This window comes from Sus scrofa, chromosome 12 (assembly GCF_000003025.6).
Source record: "Sus scrofa isolate TJ Tabasco breed Duroc chromosome 12, Sscrofa11.1, whole genome shotgun sequence".
Classification (NCBI taxonomy): Eukaryota; Metazoa; Chordata; class Mammalia; order Artiodactyla; family Suidae; genus Sus; species Sus scrofa.
The window spans coordinates 45102165-45120810 of NC_010454.4; the positions used below are offsets into that span (position 1 = coordinate 45102165).

At 57.8% G+C, this 18646-nt stretch overlaps 1 protein-coding gene across 6 annotated transcripts; it reads right to left on the bottom strand.

The window, feature by feature from the left end:
* Positions 41–18339, bottom strand: FLOT2 (flotillin 2). Of its 6 annotated transcripts, none has more exons than XM_021067500.1 (12): positions 18141–18321; positions 10154–10235; positions 7239–7329; positions 5156–5246; positions 3977–4543; positions 3193–3311; positions 2981–3094; positions 2760–2879; positions 2456–2670; positions 1876–2059; positions 1437–1586; positions 42–1314 (listed from the first exon to the last, which is right to left on the bottom strand). In XM_021067500.1, the coding sequence occupies exons 5-12, from the start codon at positions 4167–4169 to the stop codon at positions 1276–1278; spliced, it is 1134 nt and encodes a 377-aa protein (XP_020923159.1). In that variant the 5' UTR covers positions 4170–4543; positions 5156–5246; positions 7239–7329; positions 10154–10235; positions 18141–18321; the 3' UTR covers positions 42–1275. The 6 variants fall into 6 exon arrangements, with proteins under 6 accessions (XP_020923155.1, XP_020923159.1, XP_020923157.1 ...); XM_021067498.1 differs by having other exon boundaries at positions 3977–4100; positions 18141–18288; XM_021067496.1 differs by lacking the exon at positions 7239–7329 and having other exon boundaries at positions 41–1314; positions 3977–4100; positions 18141–18339.

Here is an 18646-nt window from a genome sequence, read left to right on the forward strand (position 1 = left end):
CTTGCTTCCGTCTCTCCCTTCACAAAAGACACCATACAGGGTGGGGGCATGACCAGATATTTATTTTACCAGAAGGGACAGGCAGCGGGGCAGTGCAGCATCCAAGCCCCAGACCAGACATGCAGCATCCACATGCACGAACAGCTACACAGGCTGGGGCAAGGGGTGGGGGGCTGGGACCCTGCCAGGATGCTTGGGCCCTGAGCTCTTCTGCCTCCACTGCAGCAAGGAGACAGAGGACGGGGCTGCTTCCCCATGGCTGGAACCCTATCACCCTGGCCAGGAAGAACGATGGCACAGGGGTATGGAGTCTGGCCAGTCTGCCGCACTCGATTCTGTACAGGGGTGGCGGAACTTTGCCCTGGGAAGGACCCGGCCCAAAACCCAGGACAGCACAGCCCTAGCAGGAAGAGGGTCTACACGCTTTCCAGTCCCAGAAGGGCTAGATCCTGATCCCAGAAAAGGGGTAGCAGAGTTGGGACCAAGCCCCCCTCCACCTGGTAGGGACATGTCCAGGAAGGGGACTTCCCTGAGCACAAGCAGGGGCCTCCTAAGGCAGTAGTAAACTGAGGGAGCTGCTATACACAGGAGGCCTTGCCTCTGTGCCCCTGGGCGGGGGGAGAGAGCTAAGGTATGAGAGCAGGCCTGGGGCCGGGCAGGGGTTAGAGAAGGGCAATGGCCCTGGGCCTGCAGCCATAGCTGCCTGGGCTGAGAGGGGCCGGCGTGGGTGAGGCTGGGGGCTTCCTGGGGACAGGGTGAGGGCTGGGAAGACCAGGCCAGGAGCGGGGCAGGATGGTCGCCCTACCCAGACCCCCTGCACCCATGCTGAAGCTCTGGCCTGGGCCACAGGGGGAACGGACAGATGCACAGAAAACTTCAAGGCACCAGGATTCTGAGGGGCAGCAGGGCCACCCCTGACAGACAGACAGTGATTGTAATAGACATCTTCAGTTGAAACTACAGGACGTGTGTAGAAGGAGGGAGGAGAGAGGGAGAGAAAAAGACAGACAGACAAAGGAAGAGACGTGCAGGGAGGTGATGGTGGAAGAGACAAACCAGACGAATGTGGCAGTGAAAGTGGGGGTGTGGGTGGAGAAGAGGAAGGAGACAGAGACAGGGGAGAAGGGAAGACAGCCAGAGGCCTGAACACGCAGCACTTCTGGTCCCTACAAAATAAGGCACCAGAGTCAGTAACGTTCCCGTTGTCCCTGTGGTATTAAAACGGGTGCTGGAGGGGGGGGCGGTGGCTGCTGAAGGGCGTGAGCCTTCGGGACCTCACACCTGCGCCCCGGTGGCCTTCTTGACCAGTGGTATCTGCAAGAAGGGGAGAGGCCGTGAGCCCTTGGCTCTGGGCCCCCCACCCGACGGCTCCGCCTGGCCTGGGCCCGTCCCAGGGGCTGCCCAGGCACCGCCCCTGCAGGTGGCTGGACACCCACCTTAGAAAGGTCCACGCCAGTGAGGGCGTGCACAGAGGCAGGCAGCTCGGCCAGCAGTCGGTTCACTTCTGATGTCACCGTGCTGTTGTCCCCGCTGAGGACCACAATCTCATCGACTTTGGTCAGTGGGGCGGAGATTTTGGCAGCGATCTAGGAGGTAGGGTGGGAGGAGAGCTGGTTGGGGCTGGGCCTCCATCCACCCACCCTCCCTGTCCAGCACCCCTCCGTGCCGTCTCCCCCTCACCCAACCCTTCCATTTGCAAGTCACAGTCAGACGGTCTAGCGGCCCGGGAGGAGCGGATGCCTGTTGTAGGGTCCCTTCCCCAGTGCTAAGCACTCCCTCATCTAGCCCCTCCAGCCGGCCCGTTGCTGTGTTACTGAAGGCCCAGGGAAGCCCGGCACTTGCCCAGCCAGCCCCAGCCTGGGGAGGGAGCCTCACCTGGGGCAGGGCCTCCAGCACCAAGGCCATCTTGGCCGCGTCCCCGTATTTCTGGTAGGCCTCAGCCTTGAGTTTCATCCGCTCAGCCTCTGCCTTGCCCATCGCTTCAATGACCGCTGCCTCCGCCTCTCCAATTTTGCGGATCTTCTCAGCCTCTGCCTGTGCTAAGAGGACCTGCTTCACCCTGGGGGAGTCCAGGCCGGGAGGGATCAGTGGGAAGTGCGGGGGGCCCGGGCCAGCAAATCCTTGAGCCCTCTGCTCTGGCAACTGTCAGGGTTGGGGGACCCATGAAGAGGGGTTCTTGCCAGGAAGAGGGCACGGGCTCCCTGATGCAAATGAGAGAGGGGACTAACCGGGGTGCCCTCTGTGCTAAGCACCATACCAGGACCTTAAACCTCCTCTAAGGAATTCAGTCTTCCTAACAACAGCCCCATGGGGGAGGCGGGTGTCCCCTCCCTCACAGTGAGGTAACAGGCGTTGGGAGAAGGGGCTTCCAGCTGGGTCAGGAGAGTGCAGGGGTGGCAGAGGAGCTGGACTAGGCCCCCAGCCCGGGGCCCCTGGCGGCGGCAGTGGCACCTACTTCTCGCCCTCGGCGATCTGCTGTATGCGGTGGGCCTCAGCCTCGGCGGGGCGGTGCACCGTGGCGATGAGCTCCTTGTCTGTGCGCAGGATCTCCTGCGCCTCCACCGCAATCTGCTTCTTGCGCTGCACGACCTCAATCTCGATCTCTTCCTGCCGGATCTTCTGCTGCTCGCGGGCCCCTTGGAGCTCATAGGCCAGCTGGGCCTCAGCTGTCTGTGGCAGGAGTGTGGTCAGCACGTCAGAGGCTGACCGCCAGGTCCTGGGTTCTGAGCCCCAGCCCGGGGCGCCCTACAGCGTCTCACCTTGATGTTGACCTCCTCACTGAAGGCCGACTTCTGCAGCTCGAAGGCCCGCTTGGAGTCGGCGATCTTCGTGTCTGCCATGAACTTCACGTCCAGCATCTCCTTCTTGCACTCGGCTTCCTGGGAGCAGCAGGGGCAGGTGCTGAGGGCCCCCTGAGCATCTGTGGTCCCGGCCCCCCTGAGCTCCCTGGCCCTGGGGGCCTCAGGGAAAGCCCACATACCCGGATGCCCGCGTCTCGCTCGGCCTCGGCCACCCCGATGTCAGCATCTCTCTGCACCACCGCAGTCTGCGTCTTGCCCAGGGAGCTCAGATAGTCCACTTTGTCATATACGTCCTGGGAGGGAAGGGGAGTCACGCCCGGGAAGAGGCATGGGCAGAAAGGCACCCCTCCTGCCAAGCTCCCCCCCACTGACTGCACCCCTCAGACCGCACCTTGATGGTAAAGCTGAGAATCTCGATGCCCATGCGGCCGACGTCAGGGGCTGCCACCTCCCGCACCAGCTTGGCAAACTGGTCCCGGTCCTGATAAATCTGCTCCACCGTCAGGGTTCCTGGGGGCAGAAGGATCATGGGCTGTTTCCCCAGAGGCCCAGCCAGCCGGGAAAGGGGAGGGTGCACAAAAAGAGGACTGAGCGTATGCGGGGGTCATGCAGTCTGAGCTGAGCCTTTCTGGGTTTCTTCTTTTTTTTCCAGGGCTGCACCTGTGGCATGTGGAGGGTCCCAGGCTAGGGGTCGAAAGAGCTGCAGCTGCCAGCCTATGCCACAGCCACAGCCACGCCAGATCCAAGCCACATCTGTGACCTACACCACAGCTCACAGAAACACCGGATCCTTAACCCACTGCGCGAGGCCAAGGATCAAACTTGCGTCCTCACGGATGCCAGTTGGGTTCATTACCACTAAGTCATGACGGGAATGCCTGGGTTTCTTCTTAACAGCATTTAACGCTGAGCCTCCTCCTGCAGGGTGCAGGCAGGATGAGGAAGTGGCCCAAGCAGCACTGGCTGCCTGACCAGAGCCGCAGCTGCTCACTCCCCCCTTGACGCCCTCCTTTTCGCTCTGGTCGCCTGACATTTTGAAAGGAAATACTTAAGGGAACATGTTCCATCTAGAAACTTCTGGGAGGGACTGGAAGAGCCCCCCCTGCCTGCCCTGTCCCCTCCCCGGAGGTGGCTTGGGGACCGTGTGAGGCTCCCGGGGCTGGGCAGGGCCTCACCGAGGATGGAGCGCAGGTGCCCCTCCAGGGTCTGCAGGACGACATTCTTGATGTCCTGCACGTTCTTGCCCAGGAACTGCTCGCAGGCCACGGCCAGGAGCTCCTTCTCTGTCATGATCTTCACCTGCCGGGGGTCACAGAGGTGCGAGTCAGGCTGGGGGGCGGCAGACGGAGGCCCCAGACCCAGAGGCATGGGGGATGGTGGCTGCGCCCTCCCCTCCTTTTCCAGACCGGAGGCCTAGGGGCTGGGAGATGGAGTCTGTCTGAGGCCTCCAGTGGGGAGAAAACCTCAGGGAGCTCTTATACGAAGGAATTGCACCTTCCTGGCGCCCAGGCCTGCCATGGCCGCACCCCTGGGCATCTGTGGCTCCCTCCACCCCTCCAGCCCACTCTCTCCCCTTTAACCTGCAGGTCTCTGCAAATAGGAGAGTGAGCAACAGGGGCACAGACAGAGTAGGAAAGAGCCGGGAAAGGGCAGGAGACAGGTCCGGGGTCCGCCACCGAGTGTGGGCATCCTCTTGTCTTTCTTTCCCAAGGTACTCAGCCAACAACCCCCTCGCCAGAGGCCTGCAAGATGGTTGAGACTGCCCTGTGCGGACCTCTCGAGAGCAGGAAGCCCCTCACCCAGGCACCAAACTGGGAATTTTTTTTTTTTAACTGCGCCTGCAGCATGAGGAAGTTCCCAGGCCGGGAACTGAACCTGAGCCACAGCACTGACAACTGCCGGATCCTTAACCTGCTGAGCCGCCAGAGAACTCCCCAAGCTGGGAATATAACGCAGCCTCTGACTCCAGAGCCCAGAGCTCCCCTGTCTCACATGGCCTTGCCCTCTGGCTCCCACCCTGCAGCCCCCTACCCAAGGGACAGGCAAGGCCTGGTTTCTAGGGCTCAGCATTGCCGACACCTGCAAAGAATGGGGTGGGGTTAGTGAGACAGGAGCCCTCAGCACTGGTTCTGTCCCCCACAGGCTCGCTGAGGAAAGAAGGGGTGTCTGTTAGTCCTGCTGGGCGGCCAAGGGGCCGAGCGCGTTCCAGTGGCGAGACCTCTCCTGGAAGGGGGGCAGGGGTGGGGGCGCTGCAGAGACTGCCCCTGGCTGCCATCCTCTCCTCCTCCCCCCACACCCCAGCCTGGGGACGAGGCAGCTCAACGGACATGCGCGGGGCTGCTGAGTTACTATACCTGGGCGACACCCGTCACAGTTAAAGCTACCCCCTCGGCCGTCTCTACGTCCTCGCAGCGGGGCTGCAACGTCATAATCTCTAGGGAAATCCTGCCAAGAAACGCAAAACAGGGGCATGGGTCCGGGGGCCCAGGGCCTGGAGCGTGGGGAAAGAGATCACTAGCTCACTGCTCCGGCTGGGATGGGCCAGGGGTCCTGACGCAGGGGAGGGTGGTGGAGGGCTCTTCCAAGGGGTCAGAGGTGGGAGCGTGTGAGGAGATGGGTGGGAGAGAGGGGCAGGTGGGTGCAGACGGCTCCGGGAAGGAGTGCGGTGTGCTTCCCACGTGCACACGTGTCCTCTGCCCAGATCCGCCGGCTGGAGGAGCAGGAAAGGGAGTAGAGAGGTGGTTGCCAGTGGTCTGGACTGGGGGTGGGTGGGCGGAGTCTAGGTAAAGCTATGTGTGTCCTGGGACAGCACGTGAGTGCGGGTCCCCCAGGCTGTGCTGTGCAGGCCACCCATGGGTGCTATCTAAACATCCTCCCGTTCCCTGAATCTGCTCAGCACCCCGGGATGTGCCAGGAGGCTGCTGAGAAAGCTCTGCCTCATCGCCTGGCATGCTGGGATCTGCCTGCTGCTGGGCAAGTCAGAGGTGATTTTGTACCTGCCCCCTGGCCGGAGGCCCTGCTTGGTCCCTCCACCCAGACGCCCACTCTCTGGGGCGGGGGTCACACTTGAACTTCCTGGCCAAGGGGCCCTAACTCTACAAAGAGTTGTTCCACCCAGACCATCTGAGTCTTCAAGGGTCCACATCACTCAGGTGAGAAGACACCTGGGCACTTGCAGCTGTTTCAGGTAGAACAGGGGGTGTGCAGGGGGAGGAGGCTGCTTTAGATGGGGCGCTGAGGGAGGCCTGGACCCCTCCCGTTCCACACAAGGTGCTCTGAGCTTCTTCTCAGGCCTCTGCACCGAGGCCTGCCCTCCCGCAGGTACAAGGTGGGGGCGAGATGGGGACAGTCGGCCTCAGGATCAGCCAGGGCAGGACGGGCGAGGAAGAGTGGGGTGCGGGGCTTTTTGCCTGAGAAGCTGAAGGGCAAGTTCATGAGCGGGAAGGGGATGGGTGAGATGACGGACGAGTAGGTCTCTTCCCGCGGGGGACCCACCAGCAGGCAGGCTCTGAGGGGCAGGGACTGCCTGCTGTCTGCGGCTGCCTCCACCAGGCCTGGAACTGGCGGGGTGCTCGGGAGGGAGCTGGCCTGTGAAGCAATGATGACGGGAACCCTCTGGCTATGAAGCAAGCACTTGGAGGTACCGAACGCCCTTCCTCTGGAAAGCATTTCAACACTGTGGCCGCCTGGCCGGCACACGCGAGACGCAGGGCACTCGCTTTCCCAGGTGAGATCATGTTCGTGACAGAGACTGGGTTTCTGTCGCGCTTCTTTTCTGAAAATCCCAAAGGGCTCTCATATTGTTTACTCGCCTTTCCAACATTCCTACAAGGCACAGGGAGGGCATGACTGTCCCCCTTTCCCGGGTGGGGAAGCTGAAGCCTAGTGACCGGAAAACTGCTCCAAGGCCTCTTGACCCAGAATTAGGGGCCACGGCTTTTTCCGCTCAGGCTTGTCAAGGAGGTTAGACGGTGTCATGGGTGGGACGAACAGAACTGCCCCTGGGACCCATCTTCTGGCCTTGTAGGGAGGAGGGCTAGGTCTTGACATTGGGGTGTCGGCCTGGAGAAGGGCTGGCAGGGGCTCTGCGGTGACTGGAGGACAAGGACTTCTGCAGGAGTAATTACGCCCATCTGGACGGCCCAGCTCTGCCACATACGGGCCTGTCTTCTGCCTCAACTTACCCCCAATTTAGGCTTGGCATCCAAGGACACCCACTGGCAGGCTTCCAGAAGCCCTGGCTCTTTCCCCACTAGCAGCCCCAGTGACCGAGAGCAAGGGATCTGAGGACCTCTAGGGATCCATCCTGCCACCCGGAGCAGCAGGGAGAGGGAGGCACACTCTCGGAGGGGAGTCCATCCGGCTCCTGTCTGCCAGGCCCCTCGGGGCAGGAAGAGAGAAGGTTAGACACAGAGGAGGAAGCAGGCGGGTTATTACCTGTGCAACCCCTGTTACGAATAGCGGGACCCCCTCCGACGTCTCAATATTCTCACAGCGACACAGGATGGTCATAACCTCCAGAGACAGTCTGAGGAGCAGCCAGTGGGTAGGGAGAGGTAGGGACAGGAAGGGGTAGGAGGGGACACAGCAAACACACACAGTGGTTACCAGACAAGCACCTGATGCCTGATGCCTGGGGGGGTGGGGGGTTGCTCTCAATACTCAGCCCCCCACTGCCAGCTCAGCCTAGGGCTGTAGGGGCGACAGAGACACCCCCTTGCTGGCCTGAGGGCTCCAGGTCTCTTCTCTGGCCCCCAGGCCCTTCCAGTGAGGAGCTGCTGGGCTGGGGGAGAAGTCTGCTGACGCCCCGGCCTGTGACCTGAGGCCGGGAGGCCCGTGCATAGGGCACCTGCATTGCCACCGCCTCCCTTTCCCAGGAGACTCCTCGCAGAACTGGGGAGACGGTCTCAGATCCACCCTCCAGACACAGGGACTCCTGTGCTTCTAGAAATTGGGGTGGGGGGAGGCCACTCCGGGGCTTCATGAGCCACAGCAAATATCAAATCCTGCTCAGGGCACGAACCCTCAAGGCTTGTGCTACGTCACTAACAGGGCAACGGGCCAGAAAAGCTCAAAGAAATTTTTGGACTTTCTGATCTTGGGGCGGGGTGTGTCCAGGAAGGCTGGCTAGAAAGTGTGCCCCTGCCAGAATATTTATAGGGACACCTGGGAGATGACGAAGGAATTCATTCTGGAACTTCCAGAGTTGGGCCACAGGCAGAGTCATGACAAAGAAACCAGGTGCCTCAAAGCTTACCTGGCCCACGCTAGCCGGGCCTCCCCTGGGCAGCGTGTGAGCAAGTGCATGCAGCGTGCGGGGCCGGGCAGAGGCCAGGCTGTGGACAGTATGGAAGGGGTCGTCAAATCAAAGGAAGGGAGGACAGAGGCCAAGGGGGAAGGAGCAGAAGCGGATGGGCCAGGGGATGGTGAGCAGTAGGCAATGTGGTCTCCACCTCAACTCTTGCAGCGCCAGCTCTGGGGGCTCGGGCCTTACAGGGATGCAAAGGCTGCCTTCCTTCGAGCCCCTGACAACAGCACCCTCAGCCAGAGAGGATCCACCCAGCTCAGACAGGAACCCACCAAGCTCTCTTATGCCAAAGGAGAGAGAGAGGCAGGGAAGGAGGGAAGGAGGAAGGAAGGAAGGAGGGAAGGAGGGAGGGAGGGAGGGAGGCTGCAGCTCAGATGCCAGAGGTGGAGGAATTGCTCAGGTATGGGGGAGACAGAGCAGCCCACACCGGGGCCTCAGGCTAGGACAGGACGTGGCAACAAAGTGCAGCAGGAGGGACTTCACTGAGCCTGGAGAAGAATGGCTGACACTGGGGGTGGGTGACATGGAGGCTGGCTTAGAAACCTCTACCCTGACTGGAGAGACTCCTGCTGGCCTGGGGAAATAAAGGCCCTGGTTGAGAGAGATGTCCCCTGGGCAGGTTAGGGGTCAGGGAAGGGCTGCCCCCTGAGCAGGGCCCAAGGAGGGGGCTCCAGGCTCAGAGTATCCCCCACATGGGATGGGACGGGAGGGGGACGCCGAGCCGGGTGTGTGAGATCATTTCCCAGGATGCGGCACCCAGTCCTCCACCCCTCCTTCCAGACCTGCTGCTGGGGAAGCCTGGCCCTGCTGGCTGGGGCTCTGCTAGGAGGGGGCGGGCCAGGATGTGGGGAAAGGGCAGCTGCTGCGCTGCCCTGGCAGCCGAGGCCATTCAGGGCGGGGCTCTGGGCGAGTGGCAAACTCTCGGGGCCGGGCTGTCCCTCCAGGTGTTTGGACAAGATGCTTTGTTGTCCCAGGAATGCGGGGCAGGAGGAGCAGGGTGACAGTGTCCCTGGAGAGGGCACCACATGGCTTCTGACAGGCCAACCGAGTGGCTCAAGATCCGCCCGAGAGGACGCTATCACCAGAACGGGTTCCTCTCTGACACATTTGACCTTGGGCCAGAAGAGTCCCTCAGGACCCCTCAGCTCAGGCAGGGCACAGTGAGGGGCGACGTGGGCCGGTGGAGGGGCTACTGACAAATCAGTGAAGTGAAAAAGCTGTGGCATGCTTCCCAGGCCCTGAGCCGAGCTCCGGCACTCGCCGCTCACTGCGGCCGCGGGGCTCTGCTGACTGGGGGGCTGGGTGGAGGGGATTTCCACTGGAATCTCCATCGCTTCCCGTTCAGATGACCCCTCGCCAACGTGCCCGCACTTTCGCGGCACTGCTGCCCTCGCTGCCTGGGTCCAGACCTGGAAGAATCTGGGCCCCTCCCCTGCTCGGCCACAGTCAGGAAGGGGGTGGGCCGAAGCGGCGCGGGAGGGGCTCCGGGGGAGCCATTGGTGGAGCCTGATGGTGGGCCCTCGGGGGAGCTGGTATCTGCCTTCCCCTGCTAGGTCTTTCCAGACTGATGCAGGAGGGCCAGGCCTGCCTTGCAGGGCCCCGGGGCCAGTTCCTTAGATCCCCACCCCGTCTCTTCTCTGCTGTTAGAGCCCCTTCATCCATTCCCTGCCTGCACTGTCCCAGGGCCGGCACAGGGGAGGGCATGAGGCAGGGGTCTCCAAGCCTTTCCTCCCTTCCTCCACTCATGGCAACGGGTGGGTAATTAAGGCTTCATGAATGACTCGAGTTAGAATCTGGGCATGAGGAGTCTGCCTGCATTCCCTGGGACAGAAATCATGCCTTCGATGGAAAAAAGCACACCCAGCACCCAGGAGGTGCCCACAGACCCTGCATCCCCTCTTCACCTGATCTTTAGAAGGCCCCCACCCCTTGAAGGGAATGGGCAAGTGGTAGGTGCTCTAGCTGCCCTGGGCAGGGGAGAGGACGGAAACCCTTGTCTCCTTTGCCCACCAGGATGCCCGCTTCCAGAGCCCCCGGCCCTTACCTCTGAGTGTCGGAGATACACCACCAGGCCCAGGCCCAGCCGCCAAACACATACTGTTTATAGTCGGAACCACAACAGCCCCCTGGAGAGCAAAGCAAACCACTGCCGGTCAGTCAGGTCTTGGATCTGTCCACCCCACATGCCTCCAACAGCAACTCTGGGCCTTTACCTGCTCTGCCACCTGACAACTCCCACTGGTGGGTGCCAGGTGCTGAGGGTACAGAGAAATGGGAGTCATGCCCTTAAGGGCCTTGGGATCTACCGTGTTTTGGTAGACAGGCAACTTGGAGAGAAAGGAGGAGAGCCAACGAGCGGTTCAGAAGGTCTGTGCTTTCAGAGAACAGAAGAGAGGTCGGTGGGCAGGAGGGAAAGGGAAACGCTTCCATCTTTGATTCAACCATCCACTCAACAATCACGTCTTTTTCGGGGGATACGGATGCCCGTCGTGTCTCGAGAGAGGTCAGACTAGGAGGAGGGACATCTTCCTGAAGGGACGCTGAGACCGCGTGATTCGCCTGCGTCGGGGCGGGTGCTGGGTGCCGTCTAGAGGGCGCCAGGGTGGGACGGAAGGGAGGCTCTGAGCCAAGGTGGGGGGTGGGATGGGGTGGGGTGGGGTGGCCATTGCTCACGCCCAGCCGACACCCCTCAGCGGGGCTGCCTCTCTATTCCCAGGGGTTCAGAGGGAATTTGTTCCTCTTGTGGGAACAGAGGCGGAAGCTGAGGTCTCAAAACGGAGGCCAACTCATGGTCCAAACAGGAAGAGTGAAGAGAAAGGGAAAAGGTCCCAAAAGGAAGTGATTCCTGGAAACTGTGTATCAACTAAACAGAAGGTTGAATCTGGCCACGGCCCAGCTCTGGGCCGCGGACGCGTCGGCGCGCTCTCTAGGCAAACATGAGAAAAATCAATTCTTGACATTCTTGTCGTGAACCTTGCTGCTGATGCCAAAATTACACAACAAGTTCAAGAAAACTTCGTAAACGCAAGAGGGGCAGCTCACCTGCAGTATAAAGACAAATTCAGGAAGAGATGATGCAAAGGAAATGTGACTGGGAAAATGCCAGCGGTGTCATTGATGGCTTCTGCATTCACGAAAGCTTTAGGGTGTGTGCCTCCTAAGGTCAAAGGTCAGGGGTAGTTTTGTATAGCTGGGTCGCAGGGTCTCTGAGGCCCATGGCAGTGGACAAAGCAGGGTGGAGGGGCAGGGGGCCAGATCACGGAATGTCAGGTGTCAGGCCAAGGAGGTGTGTGTGTGAGTGTGAGTGATGGGGGAATCATTTAGGCTAAGTTACATTTGCCTTTTAGAAATACCACTTTGGGAGTTCCCGTCAGGGCGCAGTGGTTAACGAATCCGACTAGGAACCATGAGGTTGCGGGTTCGATCCCTGCCCTTGCTCAGTGGGTTAACGATCCGGCGTTGCCGTGAGCTGTGGTGTAGGTTGCAGATGCGGCTCAGATCCCGAGTTGCTGTGGCTCTGGCGTAGGCTGGTGGCTACAGCTCCAATTCGACCCCTAGCCTGGGAACCTCCATATGCCGTGGGAGCGGCCCAAGAAATAGCAACAACAACAACAACAACAACAACAAAAAAAAAAAAAAAAAAAAAAAGATCCGGCGTTGCCATGAGCTGTGGTGTAGGTCCAGACGTGGCTCAGATCCTGCGTTGCTGTGGCTCTGGTGTAGGCTGGTGGCTACGGCTCTGATTAGACCCCTAGCCTGGGAACCTCCATATGCCTTGGGAGCAGCCCAAGAAAAGGCAAAAAAAAGACAAAAAAAAAAAAAAAAAGACAAAAAAAAGAAAGAAAGAAATACCGCTTTGCACAGGGAGGAATATTCTTGGGTCAGGGAGGCTGGGTAGAAGCAGGCTCCTGCAGTGACCCAGGTCAGACACAGTGACTTCTAGAGAAGTCCTGTTAAGAGAATTCCCTTTGAGGGCAGAAATGCTCCACAGCTGTGCTGTGCAACACTGCAGCCCCTGCTGACATGGCTATTGAGCACTGACAAGGTGGCTGGTATACCTGAGGAACTGAATTTGAATTTTTTTTTTTTTGTCTCTTTGTCTTTTTAGAGCCAAACCCACGGCATATGAAGGTTCCCAGGCTAGGGGTCTAATAGGAACTACAGCTTCCAGCCTACACCACAGCCACAGCAACACCAGATCCTTAACCCACTGAGCGAGGCCAGGGATCGAACCTGCAACCTCATGGTTCCTAGTCAGATTAGTTTCCACTGTGCCACGACAAGAACTCCAGGAACTCCTGAATTTTAATTTAATTAATTAAATTAATTAATTTAATTAAATTTGAGTGGCCACCTGTGGCTCATGGCTACCATACTGGACAGTGCAGCTCTGAGGCCTGGGTTTCAGTGAGTGATCAGGCTCACACTGGCACAGAGACAATAGAGAGAACCGCACACCAACTGGAAACAAGTTTGTGGGTTTTTCTGCTTTTTAGGGCCACACATGCAGCATATGGAAGTTCCCAGGCTAGAGGTCAAATCGAAACTGCATCTGCTGGCCTGAACCACAGCCACAGCAATGCTGGATCTAGGCCACATCTGTGATCTATGCCACAGCTCACGGCAATGCCGGATCCCCAACCCACTGAGGGAGGCCAGGGATTGAACTCGAATCCTCATGGATACTAGTCGGATTGCTTTTCACTGTGCCACAGCAGGAACTCCTGGAAACAGTTTTGACTAGGTGGAGGCTGGGGAATCGTGGCGCCCCACAAGTACGGGGGTGCTGCCAGGTTAGAGAGCTAGCCTCTGACACTGCTCACAGGGCGGCCAACTCTGTTTCCTTTGCACAGTGTGCAGGTGGCTGAGCCTGAGGCCCAGGGAACCAGGGGCAGCCCCACAGTGGGGTGGGAAGAGGTCTCGGAGGTCTCGGTCTGCTCCTGGGTAGTGGAAATACTTGTTCACAGGGCTGCCGCTCAAGATAAGCCACTCCGGTAGGGAATGACTGGCCAATGCAGACCTGCTGTATGGCCCAGGGAACTCTACCCAACATTCCGTGATGCTCTACGTGGGAAAAGAATCTGAAAAAGAACGGATGTGTGTCCATGTATAACTGAATCACTCTGTTGTACAGCAGAAGTTATCACAACATTGTAAATCTACTCTACTTCAATAAAACTGAAAAAAAAAAAGGTAAGCCACCGAAGGCTTCTCTCTCCAGGGGATGGAGTAGGGGAAGCCTCTAAGGACAAGCAGTCAACTTGAAATCCAAACCATCTCAGGATCCAGTGAAACTGGAAGAAGGTCAAAAAATCACAGCTTGTTCCACTTCCTCTGGCCTGGTGGGGGCTGGGCACAGCCTCCTCGGGCCAGCCCAGGGGACTTCTCAGTGTGCTGTGGGAGGGGCTGCTGCTGCTGGTGGGGAGGGGTGGGATAGGGGCAGGGGAACTAGGGTGGGCGGTCATACTTTAACGCATTCTTGACCTTGCAAGCAGGCTGCCACTGCTCCAACTGGGCCTCAGCCAAGGTAACATGGCCAGGTTCCCAGGGGGTGGCAACAACAGGAAGCTGCGACTGCCAGGCTGCCCCGCCCCCCGCAGTCTCCTCCTCTGGAAGGCATCTTCCTCCGGCTTCCCGGGCACACGCGCCTGAGCACCACCTCCAAAAGAGGACGCTTGGGTGGCCCTTCCTTGACCTCCCAAGGCCTCGGTGTCTCAAGATCTGGAAGTTCTTCCTAATTTTATCTCATTTTTTCTAATCCAACTTGGCTCTGCCCTCGACCAAGCTGAAAAATCACAAACTATCCCATGGTAACCTCTGCCCCTCTCTTAACCGGCCTCAGACCCAGGCGCCAGTCTGCCCTCTCAGGATCACTCCCGCCTTCCTCTCCCTCTTCCGCCCTTTTCTTCCTACTGGTCAAGGAGACCGTCTATATCCTCTCCTACAAGTGGGATTTTGCCTTTTTTTTCTTTAAGGCCACACCCATGGCATATGGAACTCTGGGCTAGGGGTTGAATCAGAACTGCAGCTGCCAGCCTACACCACAGCCACAGCAAAGCCAGATCCGAGCCGAGTCTGTGATCTCTGCCACACTTTGTGGCAACATCAGATCCTTAACCCACTGAGCAAGGCCGGGGATGGAACCTGAATTCTCATGGACATTAGCCAGGTTCTTAACACACTGAGCCACCATGGGAATTCCGGATCTTGCGTTTTTTGAGCCAAAAACACCCTTAGTAGTCTGGCAATGCCTGACTGTTCATAAATGCATAAAATACATGAGATACAAATTATATTGAAACTTATCACAATGTTAAAACAACCAAATGTATGTGACATAGTAATATGTGCCGTATGTAGTACATAGTATTATGTGTGAGAGGGTAATACTTTTTTTTTTTTTTTTTTTTTTTTTTTGTCTTTTTGCCTTTTCTTGAGCCGCTCCCACAGCATATGGAGGTTCCCAGGCTAAGGGTCTAATAGGAGCTGTAGCCAACAGCCTATGCCAGAGCCACAGCAACGTGGGATCTGGGCTGCGTCTGCAACCTACACCACAGCTCATGGCAACGCCGCATCCTTAACCCACTGAGCAAGGGCAGGGATCGAACCCGCAACCTTATGGTTCCTAGTCGGATTCGTTAACCACTGTGCCACGACAGGAACTCCAGAGTAATACATTAAATAAGATCTAGTGGTAGATTTAATAACTGACTTGATTTCAAAGCAGTGATAAACATAAATAATTTCTTTTTTGGCCATGCCTGCAGCATGTGGCTGTTCCTGGGCCAGGGGTTGAGCCCATGCCACAGCAGTGACCAGTGACAATGTTGGATCCTTAAACCACTATGCTATAAGGGAACTCCTAACATAACTGATTTTTTTTTTTTTCTTATTAGGGCTTCACCTACAGCATATGGAAGTACCCAGGCTAGGAGCTGAACTTGAGTGGTAGCAGCTGCCAGCCTACACCACAACCACAGCAACACAAGATCTAAGCCGAATCTGTGACCTATGCCACAGCTTGTGGCAACACTAGATCCTTAACCCACTGAGTAAGGAGGTCAGGGATCGAACCTAAATACTCATGGATACTGGTCAGATTCTTAACTCGCTGAGCCACAACAGGAATTCTCATACTTTTTTTTTTTTTTTTTTTTTTTTTTAAGCTGACCATAGCATATGAGTTCAGGCTAGGGTCCAATCAAGCTGTAGCACCAGCTACGCACAGCACCTGAGATCCGAACCGATCTGTGACTACCATAGCTACAGCAACGCTGATCTTACACTGACAGAGCAGGATTGAACTGATCTCATGCTGTAGTCAGTGTTAACACTGAGCCATAAGATCTGATTTTTTTTTTTTTTTTGCTTTTTAGGGCCACACCTGCAGCATATGGAGGTTCCCAGGCTAGGGGTCAAATTGGAGCTACAGCTGCTGGCCTACACCAGAGCCACAGCAACACAGGATCCTTAACCCACTGAGCAAGGTCAGGGATTGAACCTGCATCCTCATGATTACTAGTCAGACTCGTTTCCACTGCACCACAACAAGAACTCCTCGAAAATGATTTTTAAGGTAACTACAACAAAGCAACAAAGGCAGTACAGTAGGAAAATATTTGCTAATACTACCGAGGATTGTTGTTGACATTAATAATCATAAGAAACACTAAATTTCCGTTAAAGTTAGTGTCAATAAAAATGTACTCCCCCCAATCCAAAGATCTCTAAATTCTTTCTACAAACCCCAGGTTAAGAACTTCTGATCTACTGTGGAGATGAGAGAAAGGTGTATGGTATTTAGATTCTCCTTTTAAATTCCCAAGAGTAGAAACAGAGGAAAAGGTTTTGTATTACATAATTAAGGAGGGAAGTTAGACAAGAAGAACCTTTTTTTTTTTTTTTTGCCTTTTTGCCATTTCTTGGGCTGTGCGCTTGGCATATGGAGGTTCCCAGGCTAGGGGTAGCCACCGGCCTACACCAGAGCCAGAGCAACACGGGATCCAAACTGCGCCTGTGACCTACACCACAGCTCACGGCAACGCCAGACCCTTAACCCACTGAGTGAGGTCAGGGATCGAACCCACAACCTCATGGTTCCTAGTTGGATTCGTTAACCACTGCACCACGATGGGAACTCCCAAACCTCCAGACTTTTCAAGTGAAAAAGATAATGGTGAACTGTATCAGCATCCTCCTTCTGAAAGTGGGCTGTGTGAGATACCCCTGGACTTAGAGGCAGGCTCAGGTAACCAGGTGGGGGCAGGGCAGGGAGGCCACGAGTACAAGGGAGCTGCATCTTAGCATGATTATGTCAAATCCCAAGGTTCTATTATGCCGGGCATTATCTCTCTCTCTTCTCTTCCACCCTCCCTTGACTCCAGCACTCTTAATTCTCAGCACGCCTCCTCTCCACACCATTAAAACAGCTTCTAAGCCAGCCCTGCTTTGGCCACTGGCCAGGGGACCAGGTTCCTGGCAACTGGAAGGCACAGTGCAGGGTTTCCTCCTGCCTCCAGTCTCAAGGGTCTCTACAAGGACGAGAGCGGAGATTTTGTCTCCTTGGCCCAGAGTCTGGGCTTCTAGAAAGAAACTCCACAAGCAAAACCAAGTGCAGTGTGGCTCAGATTGGGGTTTCTACAAGCTTCTCTAGGGGTGGGGGCTGGGAGACTGGCCCAGGTCTTTTGTTTTTGTTTTTATGGCTGTACCCAAGGCATATGGAAGTTCTCTGGCCAGGGATTGAATCCAAGTCACAGCTGCGACCTATGCCACAGCTGCAGCAATGCTGGATCCTTAAACCCACTGTGCCTGGATGGGGCTCTAACCTGTGCCTCCACAGCGACTTGGGTGGCATTCTTGACCCATTGCACCAAGGCAGGCGGGAACCCCTGGCCCAGGTCTTACAGAGGTGTAGGTTTGGCCTCAGTGCTCTCTGGGGGTCTCCCTAGTGACCTTACGGCTAGCTCTGGTTTTCAGGGAGGTAAAGAATCTTAAATTCCCCCACAGGGGTAAGGTCTTAGTGAGGGAGAGTGGGGATTTCCTGTCCCAGGGAAATCAATTTTGAGATCCACACTGAGCCAGAGGCCATGTTCTGGGGTGAAAGTTTCCAATGGATTCATCACACCTCTCAAAGGTGGACAGCTTCCTGCCCTGGCCCAGCACACCCTCTTCTGCTCAATTCTAGAGCCAGCCCTAACGACTCTGTGCACAGGCGGAGAATCCACACTGACAGTGGGAAGTAAAGACAGGAGGGATTCCTGCAGCTACAGGCCTCCAAGCTGTCAGGAAACAGGCCCTCTCCCCAGCACCTGTGAGCTTGGGCTGCACAAATTGATGGCTTGAAAGGCTCCAGCCTCTTCCTCAAATTCCCAAATATACAACATACACAGCAGCCTTAGGACAAGATCCCTCTCATCTCCCCAATACTGCAGTCCCCCGGCCCCACCTAAGCTCACAGAAATTCTGGAGCCTGCAGCATTTTGCAACCTGAGCGACACAGCCCAGAGCCCGGTTTCGCAACCTGTAGAGGCCGCACCCGCGTTTCCCAGGCGGGCAGTGCCAATAAACCAGCACGCCCCAGCCTGCTGGGAATTAACGGGTCTGTGCCCAGATGGGCACCTGCCTTCCAAGGCTGCGTGACCCACCCTAGTCCCGGGCGCTGGCATCCAGCCAAACTGTGTTCCCGGAACCCCAAGGCTTCAGTTCAGGACCCCCTAGGCCACAGGGGCGACCCTGCTAGGGGAGGAGACGAAGGAAGGAGGGAATAAACACCGGCAAACACGCAGCGGGGGAAGGCGGGGGGAGAGCCCGGCGAGTGCCCGAGAACGCGGGGCAGGAAGGTGGAGCACAGGGGTCCCTCCTGAAAGGGTCTCAGGTGCGGCCCGGGAAGCCGCGGACTCAGGCCCCACCTCCCGCGCTGCCCCCCACCCGCGGAGCCCCTCCCCGTCCGCTGCCCAGCCCGGTCCCCGCCCTCCCGGGCACGGCCCCCCGCCCCAAACGTCTCCGGCCCCCCTCCCCCGCCGCCCCCTCACCTGAAACCACCAGCGCCTCGTTGGGCCCCACCGTGTGGCAATTGCCCATGGCGCCGGAGGGACGGAGGGCCCTCGGGGGGCCGCCGAGACCTGGACAGCAGCAGCGGGCCCGCACCGCCGGCCGCGCCCAGCCTATCCCGCCACCCCCAGCGGCCGCCCGCCGGCGCCCCTCCGCGGCCGCAGCCTCGCCGGAAGTGTGGCGGCGGAGGGCGGGGCCGGCGTGTGGAGGGAGGCGGCCCGAGCCAGGCTGTCAACACGCTCGATTTTAATTTTCAAAGTATTTGGCCCAGCCTGCCCGGCCTGTGGAAGTTCCCAGGCCAGAGATCGAACCCGGGTCGCAGCAGTGACAACGCAGGATCCTTAACCTGCTGTGCCATCAGGGAGCTCTTCAAGTGGTTGTATTACACAGAGCTGGCATCGTGGGGGCTCGGCCCTCAAGCAGTCCTGAAGGCGTTCCTTGGGGAGCCTGGATAACAACTGCCACGCCCCGCCTCGCCTCCCAGCAC

Bases quoted from the DNA above. Each gene is read 5' to 3' on its own strand.
- FLOT2 (XM_021067496.1), bottom strand. From the start codon at position 18,189: ATGGGCAATTGCCACACGGTGGGGCCCAACGAGGCGCTGGTGGTTTCA. The intron at 3,312-3,976 runs GTGAGGCCCTGC...TTCTGCCCCCAG, and splicing joins GCACCTGCGCTCCATCCTCG to GAACCCTGACGGTGGAGCAG. The intron at 2,060-2,455 runs GTAGGTGCCACT...GGACTCCCCCAG, and splicing joins CAGATCGCCGAGGGCGAGAA to GGTGAAGCAGGTCCTCTTAG.